General features: G+C 40.4%; 1 protein-coding gene across 1 annotated transcript; it reads right to left on the reverse strand.

The window, feature by feature from the left end:
* Positions 1 to 595: 595 nt before the first annotated feature.
* LOC142203404 (olfactory receptor 6M1-like) lies at positions 596 to 5,574 on the reverse strand. The gene is made up of 3 exons (XM_075274156.1): positions 4,629 to 5,574; positions 1,034 to 1,099; positions 596 to 672 (listed from the first exon to the last, which is right to left on the reverse strand). Exons 1-3 carry the CDS (start codon positions 5,572 to 5,574, stop codon positions 596 to 598), a joined length of 1,089 nt encoding a protein of 362 aa, XP_075130257.1.
* Positions 5,575 to 17,889: the final 12,315 nt, after the last annotated feature.

Below are 17,889 nucleotides of genomic sequence, written 5' to 3' on the forward strand. Positions count from 1 at the left end.
TAATAGTACGTCAAAGGTCGCTAAGGGGTTAATAAGCAGGGAGGAAGTGAACTCAGAAACATGTTCTTAAAACCAGAAGACTCTATAGAAAGAGTTTTATACAGGGAGGCAGAGGAGCCCTGAAGTTCAGCTTCTTTCCAACAATTACTGACATGGGTAATTCTTATATCAATAAATAAATGTCAAGAAATGTCATTGTCAATCAGATGTCAAGAAATGTACATTTTTCTGAAAACATCTTAGAATGTTAAAAAATAAAAAAGGAATTATACTGCTTTTCCCATCACTGAAGTCCTATAGTTTAATTTCATTAGTCCATATAATCTCCACCGAAACATGTGAACATTGCAATTAAGCACTGCTTGCAGATGGTACATTGGACCTATGGATCACTTTTCATTATTTTGTTTTGTAAGGTGTAACCTTATGCCTTACCTTAAAGTGTATCCTATTTTGCCCTGTCCAAGTATGTTAAAATGGCAGACCTATAGAGGTGCCATTGGGAGTGACTTGAGCTTAACAGTACTGAGCAGGAGTTCTAAATACATCAGTTCTGAACTAAGCTGATCAGTGTGGGAGTTGGGTGTCTGACCGATCAGATATTGTTGGCATATCCTGAGGGTAAGCTATCAAATAAAGCCCAGAAAACGTCTTCTGCTAGGAGACTTGAAGCTGCATGATTGTTTACAAATGAAAGTATGCAAAAAGACAGTAAAGCAAATAGTGTAGGCCCAACTTTTTATTTACATATGAATGATGACATTGGATTAAATTTCACTGTAATACTTTTTAATAAATAAATAAATTACATAACTTGTTCACAAAGTCTGCCCATACAGAAAATTAAAGGGGCAATTATTACAAATGAAAATGCATCCGAATTTTGTTTTACACACTTTCTGTGAGTTAGAACAGAACGGAACTAGATCCACCCGGCAACCACATCTAGGAGACCTCATTCAAGTGTCCTCACTAACACAATTAGAAGGCTCCCCAACCCTACCACTCTGGATCTTACACAGACGGACCTTACCTCTTGACTTGTTTCTTCCATATGTCTCAACCATATACATTTTTCCTTCTAGACATTCATATTTGCCTGGTGAAGGATATTAACTCAAAACGTTGAATTATGTACACCAATGAATTGTTTTTAAGAAGCATAAGCATGTTTGGAGTGCAGTTCTACTTCCCTTCTGTACTACGTTGTTGAGTGGGGAAGTGGTCAACCCCTGACAGAACATACACCCAGCACCCTTACGACCTGTGTGCTGCCTATACACATCCTGTGATACTTTCTGTGCCTTGTATAACATGGGGCAGGTCTTAGTGGAAATGGGTGGGGCTTGCCAAAAAGGAATGGGGCTTAAATGTGACACCATTCATCAAAATTCTTGTTTAAATGTTTGGTCAGAAACTAAGTCAACTAATAGGTGGTATCAGACTCAAACTTACCCACAGGTGAAAAGTTGACTTCCCCTGTAGGGCCCTAAGCCAGATGGGCCCCCAGCTCATACACTTATTGTACATCATACAGATACTCAAACACATCTCAACCAGACTATGCGTCCATATAATATATTTGGTAGATTATTTAACCCCTTCTTGACATCTACCATAATATCCACTGTGTATTTAAATATGGCGGCCACTCAGGAGCTGAGTGGCTGCCATAGCCATCAGGTCTTTGCTTTTTTATAAAGCAAAGACTCTGCAGTATTGCCCACAATCAGTGCCCACACCTCAATCTACCACTTTGGGGAGGATCGCCAATACCCAAAATGAGATTAGGGGCCAGTGATCTGTTGTCATGACCGCTGGGGGCCTATTGAAGGCACCCAGGCTTATCTGGCATTAATTTGTATGACAGGCTGCTATATACAGCCTGTCATACAAATGCAGATATTTTAACTGCTTTAGCATTGTAATGCATTGCATTAGTGACCAGACCCCCAGGGTTCAAGACCCCTAGGGAGTTGACTAAATACAGTACTAAAAGAAAATATTTAAAAAAAAATTAAAAGTGTTAGAAATTCAAATCTCCCCCTTTTCTCTAGAATACATATAAAATTAGAAAATTACTGTGAAACACGTACTCATTAGGTATCCCTGTTTCCGAAATACGGCTGGTCTACAAACTTCTAAAAATGTTTTTCCCATAAAGTGAATGCCGTAGTGGGAAAACAAAATTAAAAGTACCAAACTGTCGTTTTTTCACTGTTTCATCTATCATAAAAATTTGAATAAAAAGTGAGCAAAGCAATAGACATTCCCCAAAATGGTATAACTAAAAAGTACAGCTGGCCCCCAAAAGAGATGCCCTATGCATCCCTGTACACGAAAATATAAAAATGTTATTGTCAGAATATGGTGATTTTAATAAAAAAAAAACTTTTTTTTCTAAGGAGTTAAAATGTAAATAAAACTATATAAATTTGGTATCCCCAGAATCATACCAAGACAAAGAATACAGGTGACATGTCATTTTGGCTGCACAGCGGACGCCGTAAAAACAAAGCCCGTAAGAAAGTTGCACAAATGCACTTTTGCTCCAATTCCACCCCATTCTGAATTTTTTTTCCAGTTTCCCAGTACATTGTACAGTAAAATAAATAGTACCATTATGAAGAACAATTTGTCCCACAAACAGTAAGTCCTCATATGGCTCTGTGAACGGAAAAATAAAAAAGTTATGGGGTTTGAAAAGCGGGGAGTCAAAAACAAAAATCGAAAAAAATTACTTTGGCGGGAAGGGGTTAAAGGGGTTGGACACTTTCAGACCAATAGTCAGAGAAATATTATCTTTTGCATAATAAAAAGTTGTACAACTTGCCAATATACTTTCTGCGCCAATTCCTCACATTTTTTAGATCTCTGCTTGCTTTCATGATTATGTGATGTACAGTCCATGGTCATGTGATGAACACACAGGTGCACAGCTCGTTACTAGGTAGATGTCTGATTACTGTGCACCTGTGTGTTCATCACATGACCATGGACTGTACATCACATGACCATGGACTGTACATCACATAATCATGGGTGGATTTTTATCCACTGGGAGTAACAGAATAAATGACTGCAAGCAGAGATCTAGAAAACCATGAGCAGGAGCCACACAGTGGCTCAGTGGTTAGCACTGCAGCCTTGCAGCGTTAGAGTCCTGGTGTTCAAATCCCACCAAGGGCAAAAAAAACATCTGCAAGGAGTTTGTATGTTTTCCCCGTGTTTGCATGGTTTTCCATCCCATATTCCAAAGATATACTGATAGGGAAAAAATGTACATTGTGGGCTCTATGTGGGGCTCACAATCTACATTTTAAAAAAAACTGCGAGGAATTAATACAGAAAGTATATTTGAAAACTACAAATTTTTATTATACAAACAATAATATTAGTCTTTCAATATTGGTCTGAAAGTGGCCAACCCCTTTGAAGAACTAATCAGTTTGTTTTTACAAACTATAGACTACAGATGGGGGAACCTCTCAGGAATTTTTTTGTTTTAGGTGGTTCGCGTCCAAAATGTTTCAGATCAAATAAGTTCAGTGAACCGCAACTTAACCGAACCGCAACTTAAAATGGTGTAGAACGCTCTAAAGATTCGTAGGTACCTAGCTATCCAATTTCTTTCTCTCTAAAGGCTCGTTCACATCTGTGCCCGATCTCCGTTCATTCATTTGAATGGGTTTAAAAGGTATCCAGCCATGAGCAGCCCTGGGCGTTTTATGCTCTCCACCGTGAAACCGTTTTTTTTTAAACCGGACACAGAGTCGAACATCCAGTACTCTGTGTTTGGTTTTAAAAAAAACGGTTTCGCGGCGGAGAGCATAAAATGCTCACCAGCGCTCACGGCCGGACCCGGTCTGACAGCTTTCCGTCTTCTGCATGCAGTAGACGGAAAGCTCAGAACGGAGTCCGGACGCTAGTGTGAACCCAGCGTAAGCCTGCTTTCACGTGGTCAGTGTTTGGTCAGTGATTTTGTTCGGTGATTGTGAGCCAAAATTAGGAGTGGAAACTACACAGAGATCAGGTGTAACTGAAATATTTGTACTTGTTCTGTATTTTTAACCCACTCCTCCTTGTTGCACACAATTACTAATAAAACCATTGGCCTAACACAGACTATGTGAAAGCAGCCTATAGGCAAACACAGCAGAAGTTAAGCTAAGGAGGCCCTACTTCAAGGCAGAGAGAGCAGGCTACTTCTGAAAAAAAAAATATGCAGCTGACATTCTAGGAATTTGCAAATGAGTGTTAGGTAATATTTGCATGTAGCTCTATAGTGGCCACCAGAATGTATTTCACTGGTGGACCAGACCAAAATGTTTGTTACTGACACTTGTTTGGTGAAATTTGGACCATCACTGTGGGAGAATATTTATACATGACCGTCAAATCTACAATAACATTATATTGTATTTTTATTCTTTTACCAAAGGTTAGAATGTTACGTCTTTGCAAATTAACGCTTTTTGGCAATATTTGATTTTTTTTATTTGTAGAATTTGTACTTAACTATTGAGTCACTGTACACTGATATATAACAATACTTGAAGGGTGAAATAGTAATGAAGGTAAATTAATAAGAGTACTTGGTTCACATATTTCTGCCCACATTCACTTACTTTTATAGACTATACCATTCTTTTGGGAACACTTAGTATTTATCATTTTCCTCAAAGCTTCCTTTACTTCTTTGTTACGCAGGCAATAAATAAGAGGGTTAAGTAAAGGAGTTACCACCGTGTTGAAGACTCCCATGACCTTGTTGATGTCCATTGGGTAGGATACACTGGGACGGACATAAATAAATATGACTGTGCCATAGAGAATAGTGACCACTGTGAAATGTGAGACACACGTGGAGAAAGCTTTTTGTCTTCCCTTAGTTGATGGTATTTTAAATATGGTAGAAAGGATGAACGCATAAGACACAACAGTGAAAAGTAATGAAGTAAGAATGATGCTGCAAGCAAATAAGAAGACAACAATTTCTTCTAGAAAGGTATCTTCACATGAAAGCTTAAGAAGTGGTGAAACGTCGCAGAAGAAATGGTTGATGATAGTAGGTTGGCAAAATGTCAAGCGGGATATAAGAAGTACTAGGAAAAACACAGCCAGGAAAGCAACAGACCAGCAAGCTGCAGTAGCCTGCATACATACTTGGCCATTCATGATGGATGGATAACGCAGGGGGTTGCATATAGCCAAGTACCGATCAATAGCCATCACACCGAGGAGGAAAAACTCTGTGGAACCCAAAGAGAAGTAAAAATACATTTGTGAGAGGCAGCCAAGAAATGAAATGTTTTTCCAGCCAGCCAAATTACTTAAGAGTTTTGGTGCAATGGTTGATGTATACCAGATCTCTAGGAAAGAGAGCTGGCTAAGAAAGAAATACATTGGGGTATGAAGTCTACTGTCTACACGAACCAAACTAATGATTGCAATATTAGCTGTTATAGTCAATAGGTAGATGGCAAGAAAAAATACAAAAAGAAAAAACTGGAGCTCTACAGAGATCGTGAACCCAACCAAGAAAAAGTATGTTGCACTGCTCTGATTTTCCATGGTCTTCTCCCTGTGAATACGATGGGGTAAGGAGTGGTGAGGTTTATTTTTAGATTTTGGTCAATAATTTCCAGTAAGAAGATTAAGAATGTAGACTAGCAGACGACATTACTCCATCAGTGGAAAGCATTAAATGACTACCACAAATATTATAATAATAATAATAACTTCTTCTATTGTGTGTGTCTTACATTTTCTATCCATTGATATAATATTCTAATATACCTTGCATGATTATCTTGTTATCTGCACAATGGCCGATATTGCTATAGAAACATTTCAATTCTGGATCATCTTTCCTTAAATCTCTGCAATAAGCTATCCTCCTGTCCTTCCACCCAGAAATGTATGAAAACATAGCTGGAGAATGGTAACACATAGTTGGTAGAGGAACAGGAACAGCAATGCAGAATTTTCAAAAAAGATGCCGTACATTATTGCGGACATGTTAAGAGGGACTTGTAAGTCAAGCAAACGAAGAAATGTACAAACATACATACATATAGTCATAGTAAAGATGATTGTGAAAAATTAGGTAAACTCCCAAATTCCCTTTTAGAATAACAGTATACAAAGGCGATAAATCTATCAACACTTTACTACAATGCACCCAATTGTTTATAAGGCATTGAATAATGCAGGCTTCTCGATTTCTGAAAAATAACTCTAATATCCTGTACTTGTTAAGGCCTGTATTGTCTAGAAAAAATCTATTTCTTGCTTTAATGCTGAGACTACAGAAAACCTGATCTATTCCCTCAATGCAGAGGCCAAGCAAAGAGACAGTTATGAAGTGTGGAATAATACCTGTAGCATTCAGGCTAGCGCTGCTTTGTGACATTTGTAGACTTCAGTCCCTATTCTCTTAAATTCTCTTACCAAGCACTATGTGGGGTAATAAAGCAGGGTTGTGGTGTCTTTCTTACAGAAACAGATCCAATGTTGAGCCTATACTCATCAAACAACCCCCAGTGATCAAAATGACTTCAACTGGTCTGGCAAGCAAATCTGAGGCCAGAGCCACACATGGCGTAAACGCTGTGGCCAAAAACGTGATTGATGAAACGTGGAAAATTTTACCTTTTTGCATGTGAATGTAGGCTCAGTTTAGGGCCTCAATACAAAAAAATTGATCTTCAGTCATTTGTTATGCCCTGGCTAAATAGTATTGTAACACTGGAGGTAGTCAAGGGGCCCAAAACTATTAGTGCCCGGGTACACAGTGTACTTTTACCTTATCTCTACCAGGAGGGTAACAAGGATGTTGGACACCCAGTCACTCTACTTTATTAAAAAAAAAAATCTTCAGAGATCCTACTTGTTTTGAAACAATGGATACATCTTTTCAATATTACATAATAAAAAATAAAAAGATAAAAATAATCAGCCATATGCAACTGCAGAAAAAAATAAATAAATATATTTATTTATTTATTTGCTTAGGATAACACTTGGGATAGTGATATAAAGCAACCAGGGACCTCCTTGCTGACCATAGCCTGTAAAATTTTGCATATTGGATGCTAAAGAAGAAACAGCACTGATTGAACAGGAATGGAGGGGACTAGAGAAAAAATTCCAACTGTACCAGAATCAGTGGAGCAGTGCCTACTGAAGGAGAAAGAGGGTTGGAGGTGATAGAGGGGGTGAAAGGGAATGTGCCAGCAGTTTTGATCATGCACAATTGTTGACAATGCTAAATGAAGTCCTGTTTAAACATACATTTAAGTAAGTTGTTAGTAGCAGCCATCACTGGCAAAAATAACAAATTCCTGCACACCAGTCACCAGCAAGTGCTGCAGAGGTGTTTCTTCAGTCTAAATTCCTGTATTGAGTTGCTCCAAGACCTTTCACCCCTGTAATGGTCTCATAACTGGACTCATGGCAGAGACCAGGGGCTGTAGAACATGTGAATGTAAGCAGCACAGAGTATTTCAGAGTGAGAGAACACCTTTGTGGCACTTATTCTGATACCACCCACGCCAGAATAAAAGCTCTTTTGCCAGTGCAGCTGCTACTATCAATATACTCAAAAGTACACAGTGGGCTCCGGGGCGTCTTCTTAATGCTGCCAGCAGATTTGTATGGTAAAACTGTTCCCAGACTGCCTTTATAAAATAAAATATTAGTTTCTGAATCTCTTTCATAATGAAGCTGAATTCCTATTAACCATAATAGCGTATACAGATTGCAATGATTATTAAAAAAAAATAAATAAATAAATAAACTTTTATCGCTGATCCTTGTAACAGCTATCAGATACATAGGAACTCACTAAAGATTTTGCTGCTTTCTTGGGCGTCTGTCGAGCAAAAAATGTAATATAATATGGCAATTGCTCTTGGGGGGGGTTTATGAACATTAAAACACATACTATTGTAGATAACATTTATTTTGTTAAGGATGTGAGAAAACGGCGGACATCTCCTCCCACTTTGAACAAAGCCTTATGTCAGAAGCCAGCCTTACAGCTCAATAGTAATACATCAGGAAGAATCTTCTCTTCTATTCTCACCTTTGTATGATTTATAAATAATAATAATAAATTAGTCGCTTGTCACATAATACAATGAGCAATTTATCCTCCTCCAATTCTGTATGGTCTAAGAGACGTGCATGCCAGGAAAAGGCGGATTTATAGGAAGATTAGAGCTCTTGGGAAACCTTACAGAACGTCTGGGAACCCTCAAAAGTACTTCTGGGATTATCGCGAAATAAAAATAAATAAATAATCACGGAATAGCTGAATCGCGGAAATGTTTTGTTTTCCTTTTCACGTATACTATAGACCTATGTATATTATGGAATTAGAATAATAAATAATAATAATACATTTTTAATAATTTACAAAACACTTTAGTAAACTTCAATAAACTGCCATGGCAGAATACAGCCAATAACCAATGTTATGGCCAATTTGGCAAATATCAAACAACCTAGTTATGAATGTAAACCTAAATCCTAATCCTGGAGCTTGAACATACAATTAGACATAAGTAAAATTAACTTATTATGTGCCTCTTATTGTTGCAAAAAATGGCAGTTTGGGACTTTCGATTTTTTTAGCAGCATTCACTGTACGAGAAAAACTTATTTATAAGTTTGTAGACCGGGTATTTTCAGACACAGGGATACCCAATGTGCATGTATTTCACAGTAATATTTTAATTGCATACGTATTCTAGTGAAAGTGGGGGGGACTTGAACTTTTTTTTTTTTAATGGTTTTTATTGCTTTTTTAATTTTTTTGACTATTTTATTAACCCTCCCCCGGGAGGCTTGAACTGGCAATAGTCCCATAGAGTTCAGTACAACTGTATTGCAGTCTATGAGAGATTCACTAGATTACAATTGAGGCTGGTTATAGACCACCCTCAATAGTAATATTCCAATGTTAGGCCTGGGAACCTTTATAAGGCTTCCAACTGTCAAAAGAACAATTTCACTGCGTGGGACTAGGCGCAGGGGACAGTTGTGCTGTTTTGGAGGAGAGGGGAGACACTCAATAATGCCTTCGATCAGAGTGAACTCTGATAGGGGGATAGGGGGCATTAGTTCAGGGTCTCTGCTGTACATTACAGTGGAGACCTGGAACAGTAGCTATGGAGTAAAGACCATCCCCGGGGACAGTTGTGCTTTTTTGGGGAGGGGAGAGATGTCAAACTCTTCAATGCCCTGATCGTGACCATTAGCTCCAGTTTCCACTGTACATTACAGTGGAGACCTGGTACGGTAGATTGGCCTCCATCTTTAAGGAACCGGTATCCGCCTACATGGCATATGTCAGGAAGGGGTTATACTCAAATGTAGCTAGGGCTTATTTTTGGAGTAGGGATTATATGTCAAGCCTACTCCAAAAAACCTGGAAAATCTAGCTAGGGCTTATTTTCGGGGTAAGTATTATTTTTTGAGAAACATAGTAATTTGGTGGGGTAAAAACAATAGATTGTAATAAATCAGATCAGATCATGGCAAATCACAATCATCTTAAGATCTTGTAAAAACAGAGCAATGATACCAGCAAGAAGCTAGAAGCAGTTGGCTCCATACCCTCTATAGTTGACGAGCAATGATACTGCAGCTCAAATCCTGTTGCATTCAATGGGAGCTGAGCTACAGTGTCAGTGCCTATTATCTATACATGGGATGGAGCCAACTGCTTCCAGCTCTGTGCTATATATAGTACAGGTGTCAGAATCGGCCCCATACAGCTGATCCATGCCAGCATTCATGAATGTTCACAAGCAACTGCTATGCTACCATCACTGGTGTAACTATAGGGGTTGCAGATGTCACAGATGAAATCTGCCTGGAAGCCAATGGATGTATAAGTCACACACACCACACTACGGATTCATAAAAACATTTATTCATATTAACCCCTTAAGGACCAGGCCATTTTTTGGTTTCGCATTTTCGTTTTTCCCTCCTCACATTTCAAGAGCCATAACTTTTTCATTTTTCAGTTCACAGAGTCACATGATAGCTTATTGTTTGCGGGACAAATTGTACTTTGTAATGGCACCATTCAATATGCTGTGCAATGTACTGGGAAGCTGGAAAAAAATTCAGAATGAGGCGCAATTGGAGAAAAAATGCATTTGCGCCATTTTCTTATGGGTTTAATTTTTACAGCATTCACTGTTTGGTACAAATGACATGTTACCTGTGTTCTACGTGTCAGTACGAACGCGGTGATACCAAATTTATATAGTATTTGAAATTTTTTGATACTTTTAAAAAAATGATAAACTTTGCAAAATAGAAAAAAAAATTTGTGTCATCATGTTCTAACACCTGTAACTTTTTCATATTTCCATGTATGGAGCTGGTTGTGGTGTCTTTTTATGCGGGACAAGATGACGTTTCTATTGATACCATTTGGGGAAAGATCTGATGGTTTGATCACTTTTTATTCAATTTTTTATAGGAGGCAAAGTGTTGAAAAAAACGCTTTTTGGCTGTTTTTATTTTTTTTGCCGCTACGCCGTTCGCAGTACGGGATAAATGTTTTAATATTCTAATAGTTCAGGCATTTTGGAGCGCAGGGATACCTAATATGTTTATGTTTAATGTTCTTTAATTACTTTTATAGCTGATCTAGGGAAAGGGGGGTGATTTGAACTTTTATATTTTTTTTATTTTTTTAATACTTTTAAAAACTTTTTTTTTTCTTCTGTTACATTTATGATCAGACCCCTTAGGTACCTTGAAACCTAGGGAGTCTGATCGCTCATACTATTCACTGCAATACTACAGTATTGCAGTGAATAGGAAAATCGCAGCACTTCTATTAGACGATGCCTCTGGCATCGTCTAATAGATCTCATGCAGAGACAAGCCTGGAAGCCTTCAATAGGCTTCCGGCTGTCATAGCAACCGATCACCGCCCTCTTGTGACGTTCAGGAAGGCGGCAATCGGCAAAACATGGCGGCGCCCGTGCCGCCAGCGCCGTTTACACACTGCGGTCACGTTTGACCGCAGTGTGTAAAGGGTTAACAGCAGCGATCGGCTCGGGCACCGACCGCTGCTGTTAGTGGCAGGTCCTGGCTGTATTATACAGCCGGCATCTGCCGTGTATGGAGCGAGGTCAGCGTGTGAGCTCGCTCCATACATCCCCATGCGACCCATGACGTACAGTTACGTCAAGGGTCGCTAAGGGGTTAAATAGTTGGTAGAACCCATCAGATGTGTTTCCTTACAGATGGTATTGATCGACGCAATACTCCTGGTGTATGTGAGCAATCGGTTGGGTGTGGTTTCTCTGGCCAGCACTCATTGGTCTCTATCTCCCAGTGTCGGGGGTCTGCCGACTCAGGGCACAATCCGACAATCACCGTTCACCTTCCACTTCGAAATCAATAGGCCACTGTCGATTTTCGGTAATTCAGTTCACTTGCTATGTCCCTTGAGGATTGACCATTTCTTTGGTACCCGACAATTACCCCTTTCTTGAAATAAGACAACTCTGCACTTCGTGGTATCTTGCATGTGACTAATGCCAATGTGATTTCCTATTTAAAGGCGGAAGGTGTGACATACATCACGCCCACAGAGATCTTCATTTGCATGGGTGTCCAAATACTTATTGGTAGACAGTGTATTACAGAGGCCTTTCAAAGCCCCTTCAGAACTGAACAGGTCCCATGAAAAAAGGGGTTTGGAAATGTTCTTGTACATTTGGAATATTGATGTTAGACTTGTAAGCTTATAATAAATGAAAAAAATTACAGGGTGATTAAACTTTGATGCAATCATAAAGCAGTGGATGGGATTAGTCAGAATCCTATCCAATTTACAGGTACTGTAAAACGTTTTCCAACTTGGGGCCCAAGCCTTAGGGCCCCTTCAAATGGAGTAAACGCCCCGTGGATTAAGGGCATAGGCGGCGCACAAGGGTACGTGGATATCACCTGTGTGCCGACCGTAAACCAGCCGTGCTTCCATAGCCCCTTTCATTAAAAGAAAAGAACCCATGAAGGGCCACAAAATAGGACAGGAATAGGAACTGTTCTATATTTTGCAGCCTGGACTGTTGGCCTGCACACGTGAACGTGTAATTCACGATCATGTGTACAGACCCATAATAATGAATGGGTCAGAGTGTTACTCGGGAAAAACAGATATCACATTGACTGTACACATGGTTGTCCTCAACCATCATAAGGGCCCCTTCACACGGAGTAAACGCGCCGCGCATTGTAGCGCGTTTACAGCGCGTGTACGCTGCGTTTTTTTACGGTGCGCGGCGCGTTTACTCCGTGTGAAGGGGCCCTTATGATGGGTTCTTTTCATTTAATGAAAGGGGCTATGGAAGCACGGCTGGTTTACGGTCGGCACACAGGTGATATCCACGTACCCTTGTGCGCCGCCTATGCCCTTAATCCATGGCCGACTGGATACAGGCATACGTTCCAAACGTCTCAGATTCTGCAGAGGACGCAGATGAGTTGAATACAGTATCAGAGGAAGCTTAAGGGAGGCACTTAAACTGGGGGGACGTTAAGGGGGACGTTAAACTGGGGACAACTGGAGGGGGGCATTAAACTGGAGGAGGACCTGTCTGCTTCTAGCTGCCCAAGTTTAATGTCCCCCTCCAGTTGCTCCAGTTTAATGTCCCCCCTAGTTTCCCCCAGTTTAAACTGGGGCACCAGGAGAGGGACTTAATACTGTGGGGCAGTTGGAAGGGGACATTATAATGTGGGGACATATAATGCACAGGTGACTGTAGGAGGATTATACTTTGCGGGAGCACATGAAAAATGAATGGGAATGGGCGGAGTCAATGTAAAAGTGGCTGAAGTTGAACTTGCCACACATTTTCTTCCTCTTTTTGTTCTTCAGAAGTTGGGAGCAGAAGACTTATGCTCCCTCACATGAACTCATGTTTAGTAACTGTGTAATTCCCCACTAAGGCCAAAACTTTTATATTTTTTTTGGTGTGGAGGCTGCGAATGTAGCACCCACACTATAGGATTCATTATACTTGTAGCTCTCAATTTATGCACAGGTTGTAGATTGGAGTGGGGAAACAATTTATTGAGTTTTGTACCCGGGCTATATATTTTAATGCATACCAATAAATTGAGTTTTAAAGAGGTATTCCCATAACTATTGTTCTGCAGCCTGCAGGCTCTGTACTCTTTTCACTTCCTGGATTTCTCGGCACATTTTGTTAGGAGTATTTAGGTTCTTTAATTTCTATTTTTCTTACCTGGGGAGTTTTTGGCTGCGCAGTGTCTGGGGTGGCATCCTGGCACTGCGGGGTTGTCCTGTCGTGGGTATTGGTGCACACCTTCTGACTTGCACGCGCGCACTGCTGGTAGGCAGCTTTATTTCCTGGTTGTTTAGTCTGTCCTCCCATTTGCACCTGGGAGGAGTGGTCTCTACTCTGTATTTAAACCCATGCCTCCCATGGTTCTGTGCTGAGTGTCGCTTTTACAGAGCTAGGCCTTAGCAGGAGGAGTAGGTGGTGTTCTGGGATAGAGGAAGTTCCGTGGTTGATTTTTGGGAGGTTTGGGTGAACGAGTTGGTTTGTGTGTTTTCCCTTCTGTGTTCACCAATCCTCCCTCTGTTTATAATTGACTGTGTGAGTGAATTGCCTTATCCTTTGATTTCTACTCAGTTTCCCTGTGTTTGTTTCCTAGTGTATGGTTCCTTCCCATATTGGTTTGGGGGAATCCTTTCCCACATGTTTCCTGTGTGCTGCTTGTGTTGTTAGTCAGCGCACACCTTTGTCAGTCCCTGTCAGTAGCAGCTTCACTTGTTCGTTAGGGGTGACCCCCTTTAGCCTCCAGTCCCTAGAGGTCTTATAGGGCATTCCTTCTCCCACTTCCCTCTAGGCCTACGGAATCAGTGAGAGAGGAGCTGTCGGGGTCAGGCTTAGCCTGAGTACAGCCGACCCACACCCGTGAGGCAGGGACCGGGATAGCTAGTGGGAGTAGTGCAGGGCGAGATTCCCTACTGCTATCCCTTAGCCCCGTTGCAGCTACCTGGACTGACATAACACATTTGTTGGGCGGGGTTTCACTTGCTCTGCTATCTGCTATGTTTGAAGTCCGTAATGAGGGATTGGTTGTAAATGCATTACCACAGCATAAAGCTGATGTGGAAACTGATGTAGCAGAGCTGGATTTGAGTCAGCTTACATTACATACAGAGGTAACAGACTCCTTATATCAGCCCTTATCAGCCAAATTCAATTTAACCGGCTGAAGTGGAAAAGCTAAAGATAGATAGCACAGTAATCCCGAAGCTCTCACCTCCCCCCTCCCCTATCTGAGGAGCTCCGTTGAGACATACACAGCACAGAGTTCCCAGCACTCAGTCCCTCCTTCTCCCTGAGAGCAGGCAACTACATCACTTGGGAACTGAGCAGATAAGCCCAATGGCCATAGAAATGCAGTGTCAACAAAGAAGTGAATAAATTAAGATAGCGGCCAAACAAAGCAGTTTTTATAAAGCAATGTATTTAGGAAAAGTCTTAAATCCACATAAACTAGCAGTATAGATAGGATGCTTTTCATGGGACAACCCCTTCAAATTTTTGCCAACATAGCAAGATGCAGCAAAAAAAAAACTGCTGCAGAAACAAATGCGGAGGAAATCTCTTTCTGCCCCTATTATAACTATATGAAAAACACTAGCATTTCAACATGCTACATTCAACAGCATTCAACATTCAACAGCATTTCAGGTATTTGACATGCTGTGACTTTCAAAAATACAAGTGTTTTCAAAAATGCTGATTTTCCGCTGTAGATTTTTTTCTGCAATGTGTGGATGGGATTAGCAAGAATCCCATCCACTTTGCAGGTAATGTAAAATGCAGCATTTTGGGGGGCACTGTTTCCCCTGAGGCCAAATTGCTGCGTTTTAGCAATTAGTAACAAACAAAAAATATAGGGCAATTCTAGGTAGTATTTATCTAAATCAACCACATTGACCCACAGGCCAACTACCACACAAAAGACAACATAAGTATAAAAATTATGAATTTATTGAAAAGTACATAAATAATTAATAAATATAATTTCAAAGATAATTGGTGCAACCAACAATGGATGCAATGAGATACATATTAATAGGCTTCCACAAAGTGATGTGCTTTTAGTTAGTCCATGCAATATTATATGAGAAAGAGTACTCCATAGATTGGTACAGTCCTATGAAAAAGTTTGGGCACCCCTATTAATCTTAATCATTTTTAGTTCTAAATATTTTGGTGTTTGCAACAGCCATTTCAGTTTGATATATCTAATAACTGATGGACACAGTAATATTTCAGGATTGAAATGAGGTTTATTGTACTAACAGAAAATGTGCAATATGCATTAAACCAAAATTTGACCGGTACAAAAATATGGGCACCTCAACAGAAAAGTGACATTAATATTTAGTAGATCCTCCTTTTGCAACGATAACAGCCTCTAGTCGCTTCCTGTAGCTTTTAATCAGTTCCTGGATCCTGGATGAAGGTATTTTGGACCATTTCTTTCTACAAAACAATTCAAGTTCAGTTAAGTTAGATGGTCGCCGAGCATGGACAGCCCGCTCTCAAATGATCTGAAAACAAAGATTGTTCAACATAGTTGTTCAGGGGAAGGATACAAAAGGTTGTCTCAGAGATTTAACCTGTCAGTTTCCTCTGTGAGGAACATAGTAAGGAAATGGAAGACCACAGGGACAGTTCTTGTTAAGCCCAGAAGTGGCAGGCCAAGAAAAATATCAGAAAGGCAGAGAAGAAGAATGGTGAGAACAGTCAAGGACAATCCACAGACCACCTCCAAAGAGCTGCAGCATCATCTTGCTGCAGATGGTGTCACTGTGCATCAGTCAGCAATACAGCGCACTTTGCACAAGGAGAAGCTGTCAGGGAGAGTGATGAGAAAGAAGCCGTTTCTGCACGTACGCCACAAATAGAGTTGCCTGAGGTATGCAAAAGCACATTTGGAGAAGCCAACTTCATTTTGGAAACAAAGTTTGAGTTGTTTGGTTATAAAAAAAAAAGGCGTTATGCATGGCGTCCAAAAAGAAACAGCATTCCAAGAAAAACACTTGCTACCCACTGTAAAATTTGGTGGAGGTTCCATCATGCTTTGGGGCTGTGTGGCCAATGCCGGCACCGGGAATCTTGTTAAAGTTGAGGGTCGCATGGATTCCACTCAGTATCAGCAGATTCTTGAGAATAATGTTCAAGAATCAGTGACGAAGTTGAAGTTACGCCGGGGATGGATATTTCAGCAAGACAATGATCCAAAACACCGCTCCAAATCCTCAGGCATTCATGCAGAGGAACAATTACAATGTTCTGGAATGGCCATCCCAGTCCCCAGACCTGAATATCATTGAACATCTGTGGGATGATTTGAAGCGGGCTGTCCATGCTCGGCGACCATCTAACTTAACTGAACTTGAATTGTTTGTCCAAAATACCTTCATCCAGGATCCAGGAACTGATTAAAAGCTACAGGAAGCGACTAGAGGCTGTTATCTTTGCAAAAGGAGGATCTACTAAATATTAATGTCACTTTTCTGTTGAGGTGCCCATACTTTTGCACCGGTCAAATTTTGGTTTAATGCATATTGCACATTTTCTGTTAGTACAATAAACCTCATTTCAATCCTGAAATATTACTGTGTCCATCAGTTATTAGATATATCAAACTGAAATGGCTGTAGCAAATACCAAAATATTTAGAACTAAAAATGATTAAGATTAATAGGGGTGCCCAAACTTTTTCATAGGACTGTATAATTTGACTGTGTATAGATAGGTATGTAGAAAAGGTCTTAAATCATTAGCAATTGTTGCTGAGAAGCCAACATACTAACACACAATATTGCAGACATAGGAAAGACATATGAACTACGTTTAGCATTACCTGTATGTGTCTCATGCACCAGTACGCGCCCCGACGCGCGTTTCACCACCTACGTGGCTTCGTCAGGGGGAAAAGACTATATTGTGTGGTAGTTGGCCTGTGGGTCAATGCGTTTTAGCAATGTGGGGCCCTGGCCTCAGAACGGTTTGTCTCATGGAGATCTTAACGCCTTTCCGACATCCGCCATATTAGTACGGCAGAATGTCGGGTGTTTAAAGATGGCAGTCGCTCGGGATTCAGGAGGCCATCGTAGCTGCTGAGTCTCTGCTGTTTTATACTGCAGAGACCTGGCGCTAATGTCCGCCATTGGTGCCCACACCGATTGCAGTCAAAGCTGACTGATGCATCATGTTATCGGTAGAGCACAGATGCCGTCATTTTGCTGGGGATTACCGACACCTGAGCTAGCGTCGTGATGCAATGACAGCCGAGAGCCTTGTGAAGGCTCTCAGGCCTGTCTTCCACTAGCCTAGAAGAGCCTTTTTTTTTTTTTTTTTTTGCAATGCATTAGTAATCAGACCCCATGGGGTTCAAGACCCCTAGGGGATAAATGCAAAAAAAAAAAAAAAAAAATTAAATATTAAAAGTTCAAATCACCCCCCTTTCCCTACAACACATAGAAAAATACTTAAATACTGTGAGACACCTAACTCCCTATCCCTGTGTCTGAAAACGCCCAGTCTACAAATCTATAAAAATATTTTTCCCATATGGTAAATGACGTAGCAGGAAAAAAAATCATAAGTGCTGAACCGTTGTTTTTTCACTGTTTTGCCTCTGATAAAAATTTGAATAAAAAGTGATCAAAGCAATAGCAATTTCCCAATGGAACGAATGAAAAATACACCTAGTCCAGCAACAAAAGACGCCCTATACATCCCTGTACACAGAAGTATAAAAAAGTTATGGGTGTCAGAATATGGCGACTTA

The sequence above is a fragment of the Leptodactylus fuscus genome, chromosome 1 (assembly GCF_031893055.1).
Source record: "Leptodactylus fuscus isolate aLepFus1 chromosome 1, aLepFus1.hap2, whole genome shotgun sequence".
Taxonomy (NCBI): Eukaryota; Metazoa; Chordata; class Amphibia; order Anura; family Leptodactylidae; genus Leptodactylus; species Leptodactylus fuscus.

Bases quoted from the DNA above. Each gene is read 5' to 3' on its own strand.
- LOC142203404 (XM_075274156.1), bottom strand. From the start codon at position 5,574: ATGGAAAATCAGAGCAGTGCAACATACTTTTTCTTGGTTGGGTTCACG. The intron at 1,100-4,628 runs GTAAGTGAATGT...ATCCTTCACCAG, and splicing joins GAATGGTATAGTCTATAAAA to GCAAATATGAATGTCTAGAA. The intron at 673-1,033 runs GTAAGGTCCGTC...ACAATCATGCAG, and splicing joins TGGAAGAAACAAGTCAAGAG to CTTCAAGTCTCCTAGCAGAA.